The following is a 19,821-nucleotide window of genomic DNA, read 5'->3' as shown; positions in this document are numbered from 1 at the left end:
CAATGGCATTCTAATGCCATGTGTCCAAACTTTCTACAAGAGAAATTCCCCCATTTGAGCTTGAAGAAAGCTTGTGTCTAAAGTCCTTGCAGCTTAACATCCAAGGCCACTCGGGAAGAGGTTGGTTTATCTGTATCCCAAAGGATGCAAAATCTATTGACACTTCCACAAGACCTGGGACAGCAAACCACTTTGACCAGCAATTCCATCAAAAAAGGTAAAGTAACATGCATAACTTCCACCCACACAAGACATCTGTGTTTGATGAAGCTTTGATAATCCTTTGTAGGCGACCATGGGTATACATGCACCATCTACTGCCCAAAAAAAGAGGTGACTTTTCCAAAATAGTTTGTTTATGCTATGGATTAGGAAGTAAAACCTCATAAAAGCCACAAGCGGCAAAGTAGTATCCCTCAACAAAGCAACCTATAAGCATGGCTTTAAGCCACTGCCCAACATCAGCAGCTGCAGGCATCTTTCCAAGAAAAAAAAGAATCGCAGCTCTCTACGAGAGTTTCATCACAGGGTCTAGTAATACCTGGCCAGGAACCCGCAAACAAAACTCAAGGATAAGCTCATCCAATGCTTTCTTGATCTCAGCAAAACATTCATGAAGGGTGTCACAGAAATATTACAGGTCGGGATTGGAGCAACGAGAGGAGAGCATTTCAGATTGTTGAGAGTCTCCTCCAATGTTTTTCTCTTGGACTCGCACAAGGATCTCTGCGTCTGTAGGAGAAGCCATTTCAGAGGCAGCAGCTATGAACAAGAAGAGCTTGACTTCAGCAAAGATAAAAAAAGGAGGGGATGCGAGGCAACCACCCGGCAGTGAGGGCAGGTGATGGCCAGCAGATACAGGAATTGATCAACAGATGCACTGGCAACAAGTACAGACGAAGGTCAGCGGTAGGTACCAGCGACGGTTGGCTGCAGAGGAGGAGATAGACGGCAAGCAGATGGAGGAGGTCGACGGCGAGCAGGAACAAGAGGAGGAGGAGGTCAACGGCGAACAGAAACAGTACACACCCATAGTCACGACGACAAGCACACTCTCCTTCCTTGAAAAGATGAAAGCGTTTAGCATCTATAATTTTCTCCTCTATCTTCAATACGATTGCTGCAGTAATTACAAACCCGCAGGTTTTGGACCTCATCATGTATAAGGTACGGCACATGCAATAGCAAAGTTCTCACTATGTTCACACAACACATCTTTCTTTACGTCATTGGATATGTAAACCTCGTGCGATTACCTTCCTGATGCATTGAAGGAAAGCTATTTTAGCTTTGCATAAATATTTTTGCTTTGGTCATCCCCAACCAGAAACTGGTGTACAATCCCCTCAGCATAAGGGCCACGATGTCCTAGCTTCTTCATTGCCTCGACCTTCTCTGCATCCTCCTGCTTGTCAGCATCTACATAGATGTTACACATAAATACATAAGCAGCATCCATTTCACCCAATCCCACTGCATGTTCATAGGCCTTTCTTCCAAGCTCCACATTACCCCACTTTCGACAAGAATCCAACAAAGAATGCCACAATACAAGGTTGGGATGGAACGGCATCTTCTTAATCATCCCCACCGCCTTGTCTAAGTGGCCTGCACGACCAAGGAGATCGACCATACAAGTGTGGTGCTCAAGAGTAGGACCAATGCCATAGTCATTCCTCATGGACTCAAAGTACAACTGGCCTTTATCCACTAGACCTGCGTGACTGCATGCATTAAGAACACAGACAAACGTGAACCCATCTGGCTTTTGGCCACCTCCTCTCATTGCGTCAAAAATATGGAAAACATTTTCACTTTCTCCTACCTGGGCATATCCTGCAATCAGCGCATTCCATGACATAATATCTCGAACTGGAAGCTTGTCAAACACTTCCTGTGCTTTTGCAAGCAAGCCACATTTGGTATACATATCGACCAATGCATTGCCAACGACAAGGTCACTTTCAAATAACCCTTTTCTGGCAATCTCAGCATGTATTTCTCTGCCCTTATCTATGGCTCCAATACTGCCACAAGCTTTCAGGCTGCAAACAAATGTGACAGCATCAGGAGGGACCCCCTCATGCTGCATCTCTTCAAAACAGTTGAGTGCTTCCTTGCCATGCTCATGTTTGGCATATCCTGCGATCAGTGCAGTCCAAGAGACTGTGTCCCGAACTGGAAGCTTGTCAAACACTTCCTGCGCTTTAGCAAGCGAGCCACATTTTGCATACATATCCACCAGTGCATTGCCCACAACAATGTCTCCTTTCAAAAAACCTTTTCTAGTGATCTCAGCATGCAGTTCTCTGCCTTTGTCTTGGGCTCCAATACTGCCACAAGCTTTCAGACTGCAAATGAAAGTAACTGCATTCGGGGAGACCCCTTCAAATTGCATCTGTCTAAAACACTTCAATGCTTCCTCGCAACGCTCAGATTTGGCATATCCTGCAATCAGTGTGGTCCACGAGATTATGTCTCGTACTGGAAGCTTGTCAAACACTTCCTGTGCTTTATCAAGGGAGCCACATTTGGCATACATATTGACCAGTGCATTGCCAATAACAAAATCTCGTTCCAACAACGCTTTTCCAGCAATCTCAGCATGAATTTCTCTGCCCTTCTCTGTAGCTCTAATACTGCCACAAGCTTTCAAGCTGCAAGCAAATGTAACAGCATTTGGAGAGATGCCATCAAGTTGCATCTGTTCAAGACAGTTTAATGCTTCCTCACCATACTCGTGTTTGGTATATCCTGCAATCAGTGCATTCCAGGATGCTCTGTCTCGAACTGGAAGGTTTTCAAACACTTCCTGTGCTTTTGAAAGCAAGCCACATTTGGCATACATATCAACCAGTGCGTTGCCAACAACAAGGTCTTTTCCCAAGAGCCCTCTTCTGGCAATCTCAGCATGCATTTCTCTACCCTTGTCTGTGGCTCCAATACTGCCACAAGCTTTCAGGCTCCAAACAAACGTGACAGCATTTGGAAAGACCCCATGGCCTTGCATTTGTTCAAAACGGTTCAGTGCTTCCTCACCAAGCTCGTGTTTGGCATACCCTGCAATCAGTGCAGTCCACGAAACCACATCTCGAACTGGTAGCTTGTCAAACACTTCCTGTGCTCTCACAAGAGAGCCACATTTGCAATACATATCCAGTAGTGCGTTGCAGACAACAAGGTCTCTTTCCAACAACCCTCGTTGAGCAATCTCAGCATGTATTTCTCGGCCCTTGTCTATGGCTCCAATACTGCCACAAGCTTTTAGGCTGCAAACAAATGTGACCGCATTTGGAGAAACCCCCTCGAGTTGCATTTGGTCAAAGCAGTTCAATGCTTTCTCACCACACTCATGTTTAACATATCCTGCAATCAGTGCATTCCACAAGACTACACTTTGAATTGGAAGCTTGTCAAAAACTTCATGTGCTTTTGCTAACAAGCCACATTTGGCATACATATCAACCAATGCATTGCCAACAACAATATTCGATTCCAACAACCCGTTTACAGCAACCTGAGCATGTATTTCTCGGCCCCTGTCTATGGCTCCAATGCTGCCACAAGCTTTCAGGCCGCAAACGAATGTGAGCGCGTTTGGAGGGACCCCCTCAAGTTGCATCTGTTTAAAACAGTTCAGTGCTTCTTCACCAAACTCATGTTTGGCATATCTTGCTATCAGAGCAGTCCACGAGACTACATCTCGAACTGGAAGCTTGTCAAACACCTCGTGTGCTTTTGTAAGCAAGCCACATTTGGCATACATGTCAACCAGTGCATTGCCGACAAGGAGGTCTCTCTCCAAAAACCCTTTTCGAGCAATCACAGCATGTATTTCTCTGCCCTTGTCTGTGGCTCCAATACTGCCACAAGCTTTCAGACTACAAGTGAGCGTGACTGCATTTGGAGACACCCCCTCAAGTTGCATCTGTTCAAAACAGTTCAGTGCTTCCTTGCCAAGATCACGTTTGGCATATCCCGCAATCAGTGCAGTCCACGAGACTACATCTCGAACTGGGAGCTTGTCAAACACTTCTTGTGCTTTTGCAAGAGAGCCACATTTGGCATACATATCCACCAGCGCATTGCCAACAACAAGGTTTTTTTCCGGCAGCTTTTTTCTGGCAATCTCAGCATGTATTTCTCGGCCCTTGTCTATGGCTCCAATACTGCCACAAGCTTTCAAGCTGCAAGCAAATGTGACACCATTTGGAGGGACCCCCTCGAGTTGCATCTGTTCAAAACAGTTCAGTGCTTCCGTACCACACTCATGTTTGACATATCCTGCCATCAGTGCAGTCCACGACACTACATCCCGAATTGGAATTTTGTCAAACACTTCTTGTGCTTTTGCAAACGAGCCACATTTGGCATACATGTCGACCAGTGCATTGCTGACAAAAAGATCTCTTTCCAGCAAACCCTCTCTAGCAATCACCGCATGTATTTGGCGGCCTCCTTCTACATCTTTCAGCTCAGCACAAGCCTTAAGTAAGGCTACAAAGGTATACCTATTTGGATGTAAAAATTCCTTCTTCACTTTCTGATACAGGATGAGAGCACGGCGTGGCTTGCCGCATTTGATAAGACGTGTGATTAAAGAATTCCAGGAGCAGTTATTCTGATTCATAGATCTGTCAAAAACCTTCTTCTGCACGTTACGCTTTCTTTGGACTTTCAGCAGCATAAACACTTGGTAGTTTCCGAGTGATCTATAAGCTTACAGCCCAATTTTGCGCACCGTAGAGTAGGTTTCCCTCTTCTGTGTACCTGCACAAGATTTATGCAAGGTTTTGGAAGGCATTACTCCTACCAGAGAAGCGAGGGCCTCCTCTAAACTCCTTTTCCCCCTCTTCTTCTTCTTCTTCTGCGGCAGCACTGCTTTGTGCATTCTCGCAGAAAACTCTTCTTCTGGTTGCTTCAGCATGTCTTGTACCAAGCAGTCCATCCATAGCGACTCCTTGGTAGAGATCTGCTCACATAGAAAAATTATATCTGCTCTCTCTCTCTCTCTCACACACACTCCCTCTCTCGGCACACACTTTTCCACACGTAAACTCTCTCTTACACACACGAGTACGAATCTCTCTGCTCTATATATTGAACCCGCGCATTGTTGGTGACCAAGGTTCTAGAAAAGAACCATCTGTCTCTCACTCTCTGCTCCCCCATCTTTCTCTCTCATTTTTTCTCTTCCTTCCTCTAGATGTTTCTCTCTCTCACACACACAAAAAAAAAAAAGTCCCACCATTGGTGGTATATGCTCTCGTGTTGCATTCTACCGATGCGGCCTCACCCGTCTTCGACGTGCGACGACATGTAGGAGCTAGGCACCTACACGTCCACATGCATATCCTTTGATCAGTGCAATTTAAGAGATGCCATCTCAAGAAGGGAGCTCTTGAGGTGCTTTTGCAAGAGCAAAGTACTTTGCTACCTCACGATTTTAAGATGCATGTGCATGGCACTGTATTTGGAGACAGGACCTCATATTGGAGTTGTTCAAGATAGTTCAGTGCTTTCTTGCCTTAGCCATACCAACAACATTTCAAACAACCCTTCTCTAGCTCTTCTCTGATCATGGGCATCCGCATCCGCTTCAATGTAGCCATTCAAGTTGTAAGGAAACTTCTCGGTTGTCGGAGAGAGACCGACGGGCACAGGTAATAGCCCTTATTATTAGGCCAGGCATCTAACGGCTTTATCTCAAAGCTCAGAATTATAAGTCATTAGTTTATTTATTCGAATCAAAAGACCTGATGTGGCACGCGTGAAAATAAACTCCAAAAATTTAAAACAAGCGCTCAGAGCAAAACTCGGGCAAAAGAACGAGGAACGCGATGGAGAAAGGAGTGGAGCAGCGCAGAGTATAGAGTTTTGAATCTTTCTCTCTCCATGCACTCTCTTCGTTTGAAGGTATGGACCAGACCCTTCGTTCGTTTTCCAGAGCCTCTTGCTTACAGCTTGACAGACAAAGGCTCTCTCTCTCTGTCTATCTCTCTCTTAGGAATGTCTTGAGAATTAGGGTTTTTGTCAAGGCCCAATATAAATTTAGAGCAGAAGCTCGGATTGCAATATCAGGCTTCACACCTTTTTGCCAAGACAACGTGAGTGTGCACACAGATCGTCAATGAATACCTCCAGCCACTTTTGCAAGTAGATCTTGAAGGCCATGCATATCAACTGTTTGGAAAGGTGTTGGGGCATTGGTGAGGCCAAAAGGCATAACTTTATAAGCATATGTTCCCCACATCGTATTGAAGGCCGTTTTATGCTGGTCTTCAAGTGCTATGGACACGTGATTATAGCTCGAAAACCCATCTAAGAAGCTGTAGGCTTCTTCACTTGCTACCCGTTCTAACACATGTTCTGTATACGGCACTGGATAATGGTCCTTCTTGGTAGCTACATTGACCTTTTTGAGATTAACACAGACCCTCAATTTTCCACTTTTCTTTGGCACAATCACGATTGGTGAAAGCCAATCTGTGTACTCGATTTTATAGATGAAATATGCAGCAATGAGTTTATGAATTTCCTCCTTTACAATCGATGCATATTTTGAATTCATCTGGTACGATTTTTGCCTGGATGGTCTCGATCCTTCCATGATTGGAATGATGTGTTGAACCACCTCATGTGGTACACCCTTCATCTCTATGTATTTCCAAGCAAAACAGTCTTTGAATTCTTTTAAGAGAGCAACAATGAGCTCTTCTTCTTCAACTGCATTTAAGTATTTAGCAATGAGCTCTTCTTCTTCAACCGCATTTAAGTATTTAGCAATGAGCTCTTCTTCTTCAACCGCATTTAAGTATTTAGCAATGTAGACAGGTTTGGAGTCCTCCCCTGTCTCTGCAATATCCACCTCCTTAATTTCAACTGGACCGTCATAAGAAGTGGATTGGTCATCTTCCTTTACTCTCTGTCGTCAATTGGACCACCTTTCGTTCTTCAATGGTGTATGTTTTAAAATGGTCCAACACAGAGAGTAGGTACAGCTTGTCGTCCTCCTCATCTTTTGTCCAAGCTATTGCCTTTTTTGGCTTGTGTTTGGCTTCAACTAGAGCCTTATTTGGTTTTCTGCCTTTGACCTTAGTGGGTTTAGGCGTTTTCAGCTCTTGTGGCACATAGCCCTTTTCCCTCGTTTTCCTTCTAGGGTTATCTTACTCAACTCCTCACCCCAGTTCTTAGAAAACTCTTATTGCACCTTAGTGACCTCGAGATATCTTAGCCACTGGGCATCCGTGGGTTTACTTTGTAAAAAGGTCATTTCGTCGAGCGATATACCTCTTTTGTTCTCGCCATCTCCTGAGGTGTTGGGCATTGTTGTGCGGCCTTGCGAGTCAGACCCTTCTATACTGGAGGCTTCATCCTCTGTTTCCTCTTCTCTTGGTTGCAGATCTACCATGCGCATTGAGGTGGTCCAATTCGACGTACTGGGTTCCTCTAGGGAGCAACACATCTATAGTGGCAAGCACGTGCATCCAGTTTTCGCTAAAATCCGGAGGTGGAAGCGACACATATATTGTGGTTTCTTCCTCTCCCCGTGAATTCTCCTCAACTGGTTGGCAGACTTGTAAACATGTGGTTCGCTTTGTGGTGACCAAATCATTTCCAAACAATTTTCCTTCCATGGGATGTGCCTTCCATGTATGTAGATCAATTTTTATAATCTGTGAATCCTTTCGAACATACACTTGATCTAACGCCCAATAATGCACCAATTTGGCTTCCCTCATGAAGCAAGATAATGTTATATGAATCCGGTTGGCGTAGAAAGTCAATTATAAAAAATGTATGATGGTAGCGGAATGAAAAGACCTTAAACTTAACATTTTTCAACAGCCCCATCGGTCTTGAGGAAGTTCTGTCTGCCATCTTGACGATTAGTTTTGCTCTTTCCAATTATGGTTTTCCCAAGTTCTCCCAACACCTTTTGGTAATAATGCTCACACCCGCGCCTCCATCTAGAATAGCCAATACTTGGTACCTGTTGTTGTGGCAGATTAGAATTGTGGCAGTCGTATCATCACTCTCATAATACCGACTCAATTGATTGACAGATATTTTGACAAATCTGGGTGTTCCGTCTTCCTTATGCACTAGCTTTTTCTCTGCTAGAGGTGACTGACTCTCCTCTGTAATGGACATTGGATTCAATTTTTCTTCTACCCAGCCCTTGCCATCTGCCCACAATGTCGGCGTGTTGCGTAGCAATGGTCCTAGTAGCATTTTGACAGTTGTGGACAGTATGGCTGCAAAACTGCCTATGTCTCTAGGTTCTCTGGCAAGTGGGGGCTCCTTACATGTGTTTGTTGCGTATTCAATCCTAGGGAATGAATGGTTTGACATATCTTGACGAGGTCTACTACACTACTCAATGAGGAATACTACACTCAAAACATTGTATGGGTCCCCTTCACATAGTTGAGTTTATGTCTTTTCCTTTCCATTGTATCGTGGTTTGAAACACTGGTACTGGTGTGTGGTTCTGAAAGACATAGTACTCTGGTGTGATCTCCATGGGCTCCTCATAGTAGTCATTATTGACTTTTACTTTATGTATGATTTCTACTTCATCCAAGGGCGTATCAATCAACACTTGGTTGATTTTAGCCTGTGGTGGCTGTGGGGGTAGAACATGTGATGGCGGCAAAGGCGACATGTCTTGCGCTTGGAACATCCCTCTTGGTAGATAGGTATTTGGCTACTTTACAACCATATTGGTTTGCACTGGTGGTGTTGGCAAGGCTAGCGGCACTCTATGTGCTGGCAGTTGTGCTAAGGGCTGAACTCTTAGATACCTGCACATGGAAGTGTCATCGGTTCCCAATCTCTGACAGTGAGCGCAATAGAGTAATTGCCTTAGCCTTAAGTGAGGGCATTGAGTGCTCGTGTGATTTTGTCTACAAATAGAGCACTAAATCAATTTTGGGGGGGTAGAGATGAGTGTTTCCTGATGTTTCTCTCCCATCCTTCACCTTTAATTTCTCTAAGATGGCATTGCTAAGTTCTTCCACTGTCATATTGCCAACTTGCTTGTTCTTGGTTCCTGTGTCCTCATGATTGGAGACTCACGATGTTGCCACTCTACTGAAGCTGCCTTAGCGTCTTTTGGTTGCGGGAACTCAAGCATATTGTCCTCATATTCAATGGTGTCAAATCCCCAAGGATCTCCTCGTAGAACGCTCCCGGTTCGAGACTCGAAACCTGCAAACAAACAAGGGGGTGCAGGCCTGACTCACCTCCCAACCATGACAGCCGTGGGCAAGCCCACAGTCTTGGCTGTCCCCACCGAGCCACGAGCTGAGCTAACTAGGTTGATGTACCGACCAATCTCCTCCTCGCGACGTCCCATACTGCCACAAAGCTACCCTCACGGGCCTCGAGATTGCTACCGACCTCGGTTGCGTAAAGCAGGTGCACGTCTGCACTAGATCCACGCTCCAAGACCATAGAGCTCTCACAAACTCGCGAGACTCTCTATATGACTAATGACTAACCTTGGCCACCCTTTTATAGGCTCTTGGCCGGTCATCGGGCGTCCACACTTGGGCGCCCGCCCGTCCATACTTGGGTGCCCACCCGTTAGTCTATCCCTAACTCAGCTCGTCAATTAGCCTGCCTAGCTCCAAGCTTCCCCAAACCTCGAAGCTAGTCTTGTGTGCATATAGCACACGCGGTAGATATACACTGTGCACATGACATACTCCTCTTCCTCTAAGAGCTCACTCCTAAGCTCACTAAAAAGCCAGGGTAATCTCTCTGAAGAGTAGTCAATGTCTCCCATGTAGCGTCCTCCTCAACACGATCCTTCCACTTGATCTTGTATTCCGTGATAAGTGTATTACGCAATCTTCTTTCACGAAATCCAAGAATCTTTTCAGGTTCGTGCGGAACAAATGTCATGTCCTCGACATCTATAATTTCTTGAAGAGTAACTAACTGATCTGTTCCACCCAGTACTTCCTTAAGTCTACTGACATGAAATACAGGATGAACTTTCACATGAGAAGGTAAATCCAATTCATATGCAACTGAACCAATCCTTCGTTTAATACGAAATGGTCCACAGTATCTAGGGGATAATTTCGGAGATCGACCTGTCCGTAAAGTCTCGGAATCTTTCGGAACTCGCAAATACACCATCTTTCCTTCAGAGAAATCTCTGGGTGAACGATGTCTATTAGAATAAAATCTGTCTCGGTCTTGAGCACTTCTAATAGATTCCTTCGCAACTTGTAACATTTCCTGCATATCTTGCAAAAAATTACGTGCTGCATCATGCTAAAGTCCTGAGAATCCTACTGTAACAGGTGATCTCGGTTGAAAACCATACATAAGCATGAAAGGACTAAAACCTGTACTCGTATGCTTAGTACTGTTATATACAAATTCTAACATAGGAAGATAATTCTCCCATGAACTCTGTCTTTTGGATACATATGCTCGAAGCATATCCTCCAAAATCTGATTCACTCTTTCAGTCTGGCCATCAGATTGAGGATGATCAGAGAAACTCAAATTCAAAGTTGTTTCCAACTTCTCAAAAACAAGTTTCCAAAAATCACTCGTAAACTTAGAGTCCCTATCACTGACTATGTCCTGCGGTAACCCGTACAGTCTAAACAATTGCTCGATAAACTGCCATGCTAATTGCGTAGCTGTAATAGTCTTCTGGGTCGGTAAAAATCTAGCCATTTTTGCCAAGCAATCTACCACAACCCAAATAGAATCGTGGCCTTGATGTGTTCTTGGCAATCTGGTAATAAAATCCATGGAAATACTTTTCCATTTATTACTTGGGATTTGCAAAGGATGCAACAACCCAACCTGTCTAAAGCGTTCAGCTTTATTTGCCTGACAAATCTAACACTTGAGAACATAATCTTCTACATACCCTTTCATCTTTGGCCAATAAAAAGTGTGTTTCACTAACGATGGCGTCCTGTGTACCCTAGGGTGTCCAGTAGAAGGGGCGTCATGACACTCCTTAAGAATCTTGGACCTAATGTCCGGGATCTGTGGTACACAAATTTTGTCATTACGGAATAGTAAACCATTCCGAATCATCCACTGGCCTCCTGCAGCCTGAATGGTAGACTGCTCAGTCATTGAGTCTTGGTCAATCAATGAGCTCCCATCCTAGATCTTCTGCCAAAATGGACCAAAATAACTATCAGTCCTGCAAAGCCCTCTCAATGACTGAAATAAGTCAGTAGAAATCTCGGTGAACGACAAAGTATTCACCTCTCGAATTCGACTAAGCGCGTCTGCAACACTATTCATGGACCCTTTCCGATAACGGATCTCAAAATCAAAATCTTGCATTAACTCAGCCCAACGTGCTTTCCTTCCTCTCAAATCATCCGCATCACACACATACTTGATTGACTGATGATCAGTCCATACCACAAACTTAGAGCCATATAAATAATGTCTCCAAACCTTGAGACATGAATCACAGCATAAAGCTCCTTCTCAAGGGTTGGCCAACGAGATTGAGTGTCGTCTAGCTTTTTACTTTCAAAAGCAACCGGTCTACCATGTTGAAATAGAGCAGCCCCGATGTCATAGTCACTGGCATCAGTTTCAAGAACATAAGGCCGACTAGGATCGGGTAATGCTAAGATAGGTGCTTCCTTGACTTTATCTTTCAAAAGTCTGAAGGCCATATCCAAATTGTTATTCCAAATGATAGGCTGATTGGACTTACGTCCATGACCTTTCAATAAGTCGGTCATCGGTAGTGTGAGGAGCTGAGAGTACTCCCGCACAGATTTTCGAAGAAAAACAACAAAACCGAGAAAAGAATGAAGTTGTTTCACTGTTTGCGGTATAGGCCAGTCCAGAACCTTCTGAACTCGGTCATAGTCAATGCTCAATCCATCTCTAGTGATCTTATGTCCCAAGTAAATGATGTCTGTCATAAAAAACTCACATTTACTTAACCTAGCATATAGTCGATTCTGTCTTAAAATAGATAAGACAATCGTGAGGTGTCTAACATGATCCTCAAGAGTACGACTATATATCAAAATATCATCCAAGAACACCACCATAAATTTTTCCAAATGTTCACGAAAAAAGATCGTTCATCATTTGTTGGAAAGTGGCTGGAGCATTGGTTAACCCAAAAGGTAATACGAGAAACTCGTAATGGCCATACCTAGTCCGAAAGGCGGTTCTTTCGACATGCCTTTCATGAATACGTATCTGGTGATAGCCAGTACGTAAATCTATCTTCGTAAAATATTTCGCTCCTGCTAACCGGTCAATCAGGTCATCTGATCTAGGGAGAGGATAACGGTTCTTAATTGTCAGCTTGTTCAATCTCTTGTAATCTATACACATTCTCCAGGTGTTGTCCTTCTTTCTCCTAAGCAACACAGGTGCACCCCAAGGTGATTTACTTGGACGGATCTGGCCCATCCTCAAATAATCTTCGAGTTGTTTAGCCAACTCATCTTCCTCAGCTTGGCTCATCCTGTAAGGTGGAATACTGACAGGATGAGCACCAGGGATCAAGTCAATACGATGATCTACTACCCGTTCAGGTGGTAAACCCGATAGCAGTTCCTTAGGAAATACGTCTTGAAACGAATCAAGTATCTTTTGTAAATTTTTGCTTTCAAACACACTTAATTCATTTACATCCATGGAAGGGATGAGAAAGGAAGAAAGTGGAATCAATACACAATGGAAAGCGATATACAAAGAAGAATCCAATATATTTCCAAAATCAATTGTATTTACAAGAGGTCCCTGAGAGGGATGCATACAATCACCTAAAACACTATACTGGGTGTCCTTATGCTAAAAAGAAAAAGTATGACTAGACCAATCTATCTGGACTTGAAGAGTCTTAAACCACTCAATCCCTAATAACAAGTCTACATTTTCTAGGTGCATAACATAGCATTCTAGAGTATCTTTGTAGTCCTGAATCTGGATTGAAAGCATCTCCACCTTTCGATCCCATACTTGCTGGGTGTCGTATGATCACTGGGTGTCGTATCAAGACTCAATTTCTGCACAAGTTTATAGTTAACAAAGTTGTGTGAGCTGCCAGGGTCTAAAAGAATGTGAATCTTATGGCCATTCACTTCTCCATAAACGCGGAGAAGATCATGCAAGCCAAATACTTTAGAGTTGAATAGACAATCAGAACAAGTACTAGGGCGAGAAAGTACAGTAATTGACGTACCTGTCAAAGACAACTGATTAGCTGCCTTTGGCTTAGGTCCTGCGTTGGTCTTTGCACCCTTTTGCTTTGGGCACTCATTACGCATGTGTCCTTTTTCTTCGCAGATAAAACAACGTCCTTTCTTCTTGAGCTTTAAAGCCCTAAGGAGTCGTTTCTTCTTTGCTGGTGTCGAACTTGAATTCTTCGAAGGTTGGTCCAAAGACTTTCCTTCAGTCATGTTAGCCATAGGTGCAGAGAACTTTTGTTTATGCTTGTTCCCTGCTCGGTAATGGGTTTCGACTTGGGAAGAGACCATTATCATCATAGATATGAGCTGAATGAATGGCTTCGTCCAATGTTTTGCATTTGTTATTTTTAACCTGTAAACGGTATGAGTCTGGTAAACCAGCTACGAAGAACCCCAAAAGAGTAGTGGGATCCATCTTTGTAGCTTTCATATGCAAGTCCCTAAACTTCTGGAGGTAGACCTCATAAGTGAGGTGCTGCGAGGTCATGGTCAAAGCTGAAAACCGAGCAACAACATCATAATCATCCTCGTTCTTGAGGAATTCCTTCTTGAAGACGTCTTCAAATTGTGCCCAAGTCGTTGGCTTAGGGTTGAGTTCCTTCCACCAAAGCAAAGCTTTGCCTGAGAGGAAACCTGCTGCTAACTGGATCTTTTTTCCATCATCATATGGATGAAACTTAAAATGGACCTGCCACTTATGTAGCCATGTGTCCACGATCTCCTTGGTATGCTGCTTTTGCTCGCCCCTGAATGGTTCCGGAGTAATGTTGGGACCTAAAGCAGAGGCCAAGATATCCATACCCAAAAGAGTAGAGAGGGTAGTGGTCAAGAGAGCGATGGAGTTCTGCAAGGCTTGCATCTGGGCGGCAATTTGTGCCTGACATTCCGAAGAAGAAGCTTCGATAGCTACTTTTGAACTCTTGGGAATCTGATTTTGACACATAATCATCAAAAAATCGGCATCGGTATCTTCCGTAGCCGGCAAGCCTTCGTGTTCGACAAGGGGCTCCAACTCCGATTCTTGGGTCGACATCATGAAGAAGACAAGTGGAGAGAAAATTCGATCTTTGCACAATAAAAGTGCAAGGGAACTTGAGAGCTTGAGAGCTTGAAAACTTGAGAGATGTGTGGCAAGAAGCCCACTTAAGGGGTTTATATAGCCTGCCCCAAAAGCTACTTGAGCTTTTGCTTTTGTGTTTTTCTCTCTCTCTCTCTCTCTCTCTCTCTCTCTCTCTCTCTCTCTCTCTCTCTCTCTCTCTCTCTCTCTCTCTCTCTCTCTCTCTATATATATATATATATATATATATAAAAGTTTCATTTTCTTAAAAAAAAGAAAAAAAACACGTTGAACCTTAGAGACCCTTAAACTTTTGTAAAAAAAAAAGTTTAATAAAAACCAAAAAAACAAAAGCGCCGAATCGGGCGGATGCTTTCGCTATTTGTTTTTTTTTCTGGCCCCTCGAAAATAACGCCGCCGCTCTCTGAGTGTGTCGCCAGCTTCGCTGTGTGCGAGTGTACCTTGATGTACATGGGGACCTGCGCCAGCCCCGCCTAGACTTGGCCGCCTGCCAACGTAGGCCTGGCCGACTGCATAGCCTCCTGCCCACTTGTCTGCCCTCCTACAACACATCACGACCAGCAGTTCCAAAACAATCGCATCTCTCTTCTCTCAGTCTCTCTCGCGTTCAACAAAAAGCTACGTGCTTTTTCTGTTTTTCTCACCCGACTCATGCATACTACTACACAAGCGTCTTCAACCTACTTCTTGCAAATCAATCAACCATTTCTAGACCACCATCTCCATCATCCTGGGTTTCTTTGACGAAAAAAACACATACTTTCTGAAAAATCAGCAGCATGTATAACAAAACAGCAAGCTTCTTGAACACATACCTTTCTTCGACCTCATCTTCTCTACCTACCGACTTGCTCGTTCACGAGGCATGCTCTGATACCACTGTCAAATCCCCACCAGATCTCCTCGTGATCGTTCTTGGTACGAGACTCGAAACCTGCAAACAAACAAACAACAAGGGGGTGCAGGCCTGACTCACCTCCCGACCATGACAGCCGTGGGCAAGCCCACAGTCTTGGCTGTCCCCACCGAGCCACGAGCTGAGCTAACTAGGTTGACGTACGCGACGTCCCATACCGCCACGAAGCTACCCTCGCGGGCCTCGAGATTGCTGCCGGCCTCGGCTGAGCAAAGCAGGTGCACGTCTGCACTAGATCCAGGCTCCAAGACCATAGAGCTCTCACAAACTCGCGAGACTCTCTATATGACTAATGACTAACCTTGGCCACCCTTTTATAGGCTCTTGGCCGGTCATCAGGCGTCCACACTTGGGCGCCTCCTGGCCATACATGTGAAACCACTACTCCAACCTTAGAGAATGGTCTAGTAAACTTATTGTGGAGACGATCTTACCCCTGATAACATTGTATCAAATCACCCAGGTTCGTCCTACCAAAGGAGTGTTGGTTTAGGCCGCTATTTCACGGATATCTGCTATTTCACGACCATGAATATGTTCCAACATGCGAAACCACTACTCCAACCTTTTCACATGTTTCTTTGTCAAACTGTCTTTCTTGGTCGTGAAATAGCAGATATCCGTGAAACCGTAGAGAATGGTTCACGTCGTGAAGTAGTAGGTTGCAGTTCATGCTGTGAAACAGAATGTTGTTCACATTGTGAACTTTTTTTCACGCTACGATAACTGATGTTTCACGTTTCAAATTTTCAACTCAGAATTACTTCAATTTGAGTCGGACAGACTCCAATGGTGTAATTAGGGTTCTACTCTTACCGCTGGTCTGACAACCCTTAATTCATAAACAAGCAGTCCGTGAAAGCTTAACTCGTGAACTGCTAACACATGAAGATCTAAGCGTGAAGGGTTAACTCGTGATGTATTAACCCATAAAGTAGCAGGTTATGGTTGACGTGAAGTATCAAATAGTTCATGCTGTGAAACATAATATGATTCACGCCATGAAACAGAGTGTGGTTCATGTCGTGAAGTATCAAATGCTTCACGCCGTGAAACAGAATATGATTCACATCGTGAAACAAAGTGTGGTTCACGTCATATTAGTGATGAAAAACAACCAAATTGAATGTAAAACTGAGTGTAGCTTTCCTCTAGGTTTTCCCAAGTAGTCACCCACACTTCCAACACACAATTTTTTCTCTACCACTCAAACCTTATCTACACAGTTTCTTCACATTGCACCTTCCAAATGCAAAGGCAATGGTGAATCTTGCATAGTGGAAGTTGAAGCTCTAAGAGGGTGGAAGAAACAAAGGTGTTTCCCCAACAGTGTGCCAAAAATGTTATGCGCAAGAGGAAACTCCACACAATCGCAAATGGGAGAAGCAATAGACACAACGATCGTTAGATACTTACCAATGACGTCCCTTGAGGCTCTCCAAGCTTGCTTTGGAAGCTCCACTCCTCCGATCTCCACCTCCACGCTATCACTGCAGAGTTGCTTGCACCACGATGCAAGGCAATTTACCTCTCACTCTCACACACATGCATGGAAGAGGAACATGCACTAGAGTACACTGTCACTCTTTCTTTCTTTCTTTCTTTCTTTCTCTCTCTCTCTCTCTCTCTCTCTCTCTCTCTCTCTCTCAAGACAAGACAAGAGCTCTCATAGCACAAAGGGGGATTGTGTCATTTCATTATGAGAATTGCCTTTTATACAATTGATCCTTATTCACACTTGGGTGCCCAAAACTTACTAAGACTTTGGGTGGCGAGTATCTCAATACAACTTTTATAGTACCTTTACATGACACTTATTAATGTCCTCAATTGGAGAAGCATCTTTGCTAATCCAAAATGGGATTAACAACCATGAGATCTTACCTTGTCCATGTTGCATATATACAGTGGTGAGAACATTCCACAACCATAGTTGTCCATGAAACGCGATTTGCTGGCCCAAAACACACAAATTTAAAACGATCAAACTACACCGTACTATCCGTGAGCAAAACGTATTTTGTTTTTGTAGCACTAGACCTCCAATGAAACAACCATACCGTATTGTTCTTGGAATACGTACCATACATGTACTGTGCGGTACGGTCCATCAAGAGAAAAAGTAGTCGTTTTTTCTTTTTTGGACCAAAGGTCGACTACTTCTAGCCATTTTGGTTTTTTTTCCCAGGGAGAGGGGGGATTCTGCCTATTAGTAGCCATTTTGAATACCATCCATGGCCCATGGTTGAGATCCCATTATGGTCCATATTATACATATATGATATAATTATGATATGGTATATCATATATGATATACCATATACCATATATCATATACAATATATGATATATCATATATATAATAGCGTTTATACTTTATAAATTATGGTGCATGCCACATGGAGATGACCATGGCCCATGCCACATGGCTGGTTTGCCAATAAAAAATCAAAATTTAAATATCAACAAAATAAAATTAAAATTTCAAATTAGAATTTACAAATTACCATTTACAAGTTAGGGTCTAGACGCGAGTCCTTAGTGACTAGTCAGTACTACTATACTTCTTTAATCTTTACACCATGACGGGGTACCGTATTGATAATACACGGTCATTAATTAATGTGCAATAAAAAAAAATGTTGTGGGTACATATTTGGAGGTCTAAATGTGTACAAGTCTCTATTTTTTAAGTGAATTTACATGTCTTTAAAAGTGGACCGTACCTCTATCGAACTTTTTTTCCTAAATTTGAAATTCCCATTTCTAAACTGTATTTTCGCACTTGACAACTATGTCCACAACACAACATCTTGGCCCGGATCACCTTTAGATGCAGAAAGAATAGTAGCAAAGATAAACTTGTTAGGGATCATACCTTCATTTTGCATGTGGTTAAACAGACGAAAAGCCTCACAACTCGTACGTGGACATCATGATATTCAAAGATAAGAAATCTTTGTCCATGGCACACATCCTGCAGGGTGCAATTCTTGCAGAGGTGTCGTAGGCAAGAATTTTGCAAGTAGGAGCTCTTTGGTATGGCTATGTCATCATGCCACGAGGGATGTGAAGATGGAAATGATGATGTCATCATCTCTAATGATGATGATGACATTCTTTTAATTGTACATGTTGATGACGCCATGGTGAAAAAGAGAATGCGGAATTACTTGCTGATGTGGGTGACCTAGGACGAAAACGTGCATGATTATGATGATGAAAAGCATGAGAAGAACTGTGAGTGCCCATGTCTTGGCAAAAAGGTGTGAAGCCTGATATTGCAACCCAAGCTTCTGCTCTAAATTTCTATTGGGCCTTGACAAAAACCCTAATTCTCAAGACATTCCTTATAGAGAGAGAGATGACAATGAAAAGCATGAGAAGAACTGTGAGTGCCCATGTCTTGGCAAAAAGGTGTGAAGCCTGATATTGCAATCCGAGCTTCTGCTCTAAATTTCTATTGGGCCTTGACAAAAACCCTAATTCTCAAGACATTCCTAAGAGAGAGATAGACAAAGAGAGAGAGCCTTTGTCTATCAAGCCGTAAGCAAAAGAGGCTGGAAAACGAACGAAGGGTCAGGTCCATACCTTCAAACAAAGAGAGTGCATGGAGAGAGAAAGATTCAAAACTCTATGCTCTGCGCTGCTCCACTCCTTTCTCCATCGCGTTCCTCGTTCTTTTGCCCGAGTTTTGCTCTGAGCGGTTGTTTTAAATTTTTGGAGTTTATTTTGACCCGTGCCACATCAGGTCTTTTGATTTGAATAAATAAACTAATGACTTGTGATTCTGAGCTTTGAGATAAAGCCATTAGATGCCTGGCCTAATAATAAGGGCTATTACCTGTGCCCGTCGGTCTCTCTCCGACAACCGAGAAGTTTCCTTACAACTTGAATGGCTACATTGAAGCGGATGCGGATGCCCATGATCAGAGAAGAGCTAGAGTAGGGTTGTTTGAAATGTTGTTGGTGCTTGGCCACACTTTGATAGTATGGATGCAAATGTTGTTGGTGCTTGGCAACACTTTGATAGTATGGATGTAAGCACGATGATCTTGTAAAAGTAGACCAAGTACTTCAAGAGCTCCCTTCGTGGAACCTCATTTCTTAAAATGTCCCAATCGAAGGATCTACCCAATAACACCAAGATGGGCAAAGATATGACCCGTAAGTGCATGTAGGTGCCTAGGTCCTACCCATCGCAACAACAACAGAGGAAATAGTGAACTATTTTGGGCTCTCTCTAGATGCCATGGCCGTGACTTGCTTGTAGGAGGAGCTTGATTAAGGGGGAACAAACTCGTCATAGAATTTCAAGGTATGGCTAAGGCAAGAAAGCACTGAACTATCTTGAACAACTCCAATATGAGGTCTTGTCTCCAAATACAGTGCCATGCACATGCATCTTAAAATCGTGAGGTAGCAAAGTACTCTGCTCTTGCAAAAGCACCTCAAGAGCTCCCATCTTGAGATGGCATCTCTTAAATTGCACGGATCAAAGGATATGCATGTGGACGTGTAGGTGCCTAGCTCCTACACGTCTTCGCACGTCGAAGACGGCCTCAACGGGTGATGCCGCGCCAGTAGAATGCAACACGAGAGTATATACG

At 43.6% G+C, this 19,821-nt stretch overlaps 1 protein-coding gene and 1 pseudogene across 3 annotated transcripts in view; one reads left to right on the top strand and one right to left on the bottom strand.

The window, feature by feature from the left end:
- LOC147605198 (pentatricopeptide repeat-containing protein At4g18520, chloroplastic pseudogene) overlaps positions 1-5,554 on the top strand; it is a 111,491-nt pseudogene extending 105,937 nt beyond the window's left edge. The window contains exon 2 of the transcript XR_015265202.1: positions 5,407-5,554. The product of XR_015265202.1 is annotated as a pentatricopeptide repeat-containing protein At4g18520, chloroplastic pseudogene (transcript). The remainder of the gene's footprint in view (positions 1-5,406) is intronic.
- Positions 252-18,954, bottom strand: LOC147605197 (pentatricopeptide repeat-containing protein At3g16610-like). 2 transcript variants are annotated; one of them, XM_086793735.1, is made up of 2 exons: positions 18,803-18,954; positions 252-4,972 (listed from the first exon to the last, which is right to left on the bottom strand). In XM_086793735.1, exon 2 carries the CDS (start codon positions 4,685-4,687, stop codon positions 1,280-1,282), a length of 3,408 nt encoding a protein of 1,135 aa, XP_086649861.1. In that variant the 5' UTR covers positions 4,688-4,972; positions 18,803-18,954; the 3' UTR covers positions 252-1,279. The 2 variants fall into 2 exon arrangements, with proteins under 2 accessions (XP_086649861.1, XP_086649862.1); XM_086793736.1 differs by having other exon boundaries at positions 18,090-18,947.
- Positions 18,955-19,821: the final 867 nt, after the last annotated feature.

The sequence above is a fragment of the Cibotium barometz genome, chromosome 60 (assembly GCF_041138505.1).
Source record: "Cibotium barometz isolate CiBa-2024 chromosome 60, ASM4113850v1, whole genome shotgun sequence".
NCBI classification, from domain to species: Eukaryota; Viridiplantae; Streptophyta; class Polypodiopsida; order Cyatheales; family Cibotiaceae; genus Cibotium; species Cibotium barometz.
This window is presented reverse-complemented; position numbering and strand designations above follow the sequence as displayed.

Coding starts and splice junctions, on each gene's coding strand:
- LOC147605197 (XM_086793735.1), bottom strand. CDS start 4,687: ATGCTGCTGAAAGTCCAAAGAAAGCGTAACGTGCAGAAGAAGGTTTTT.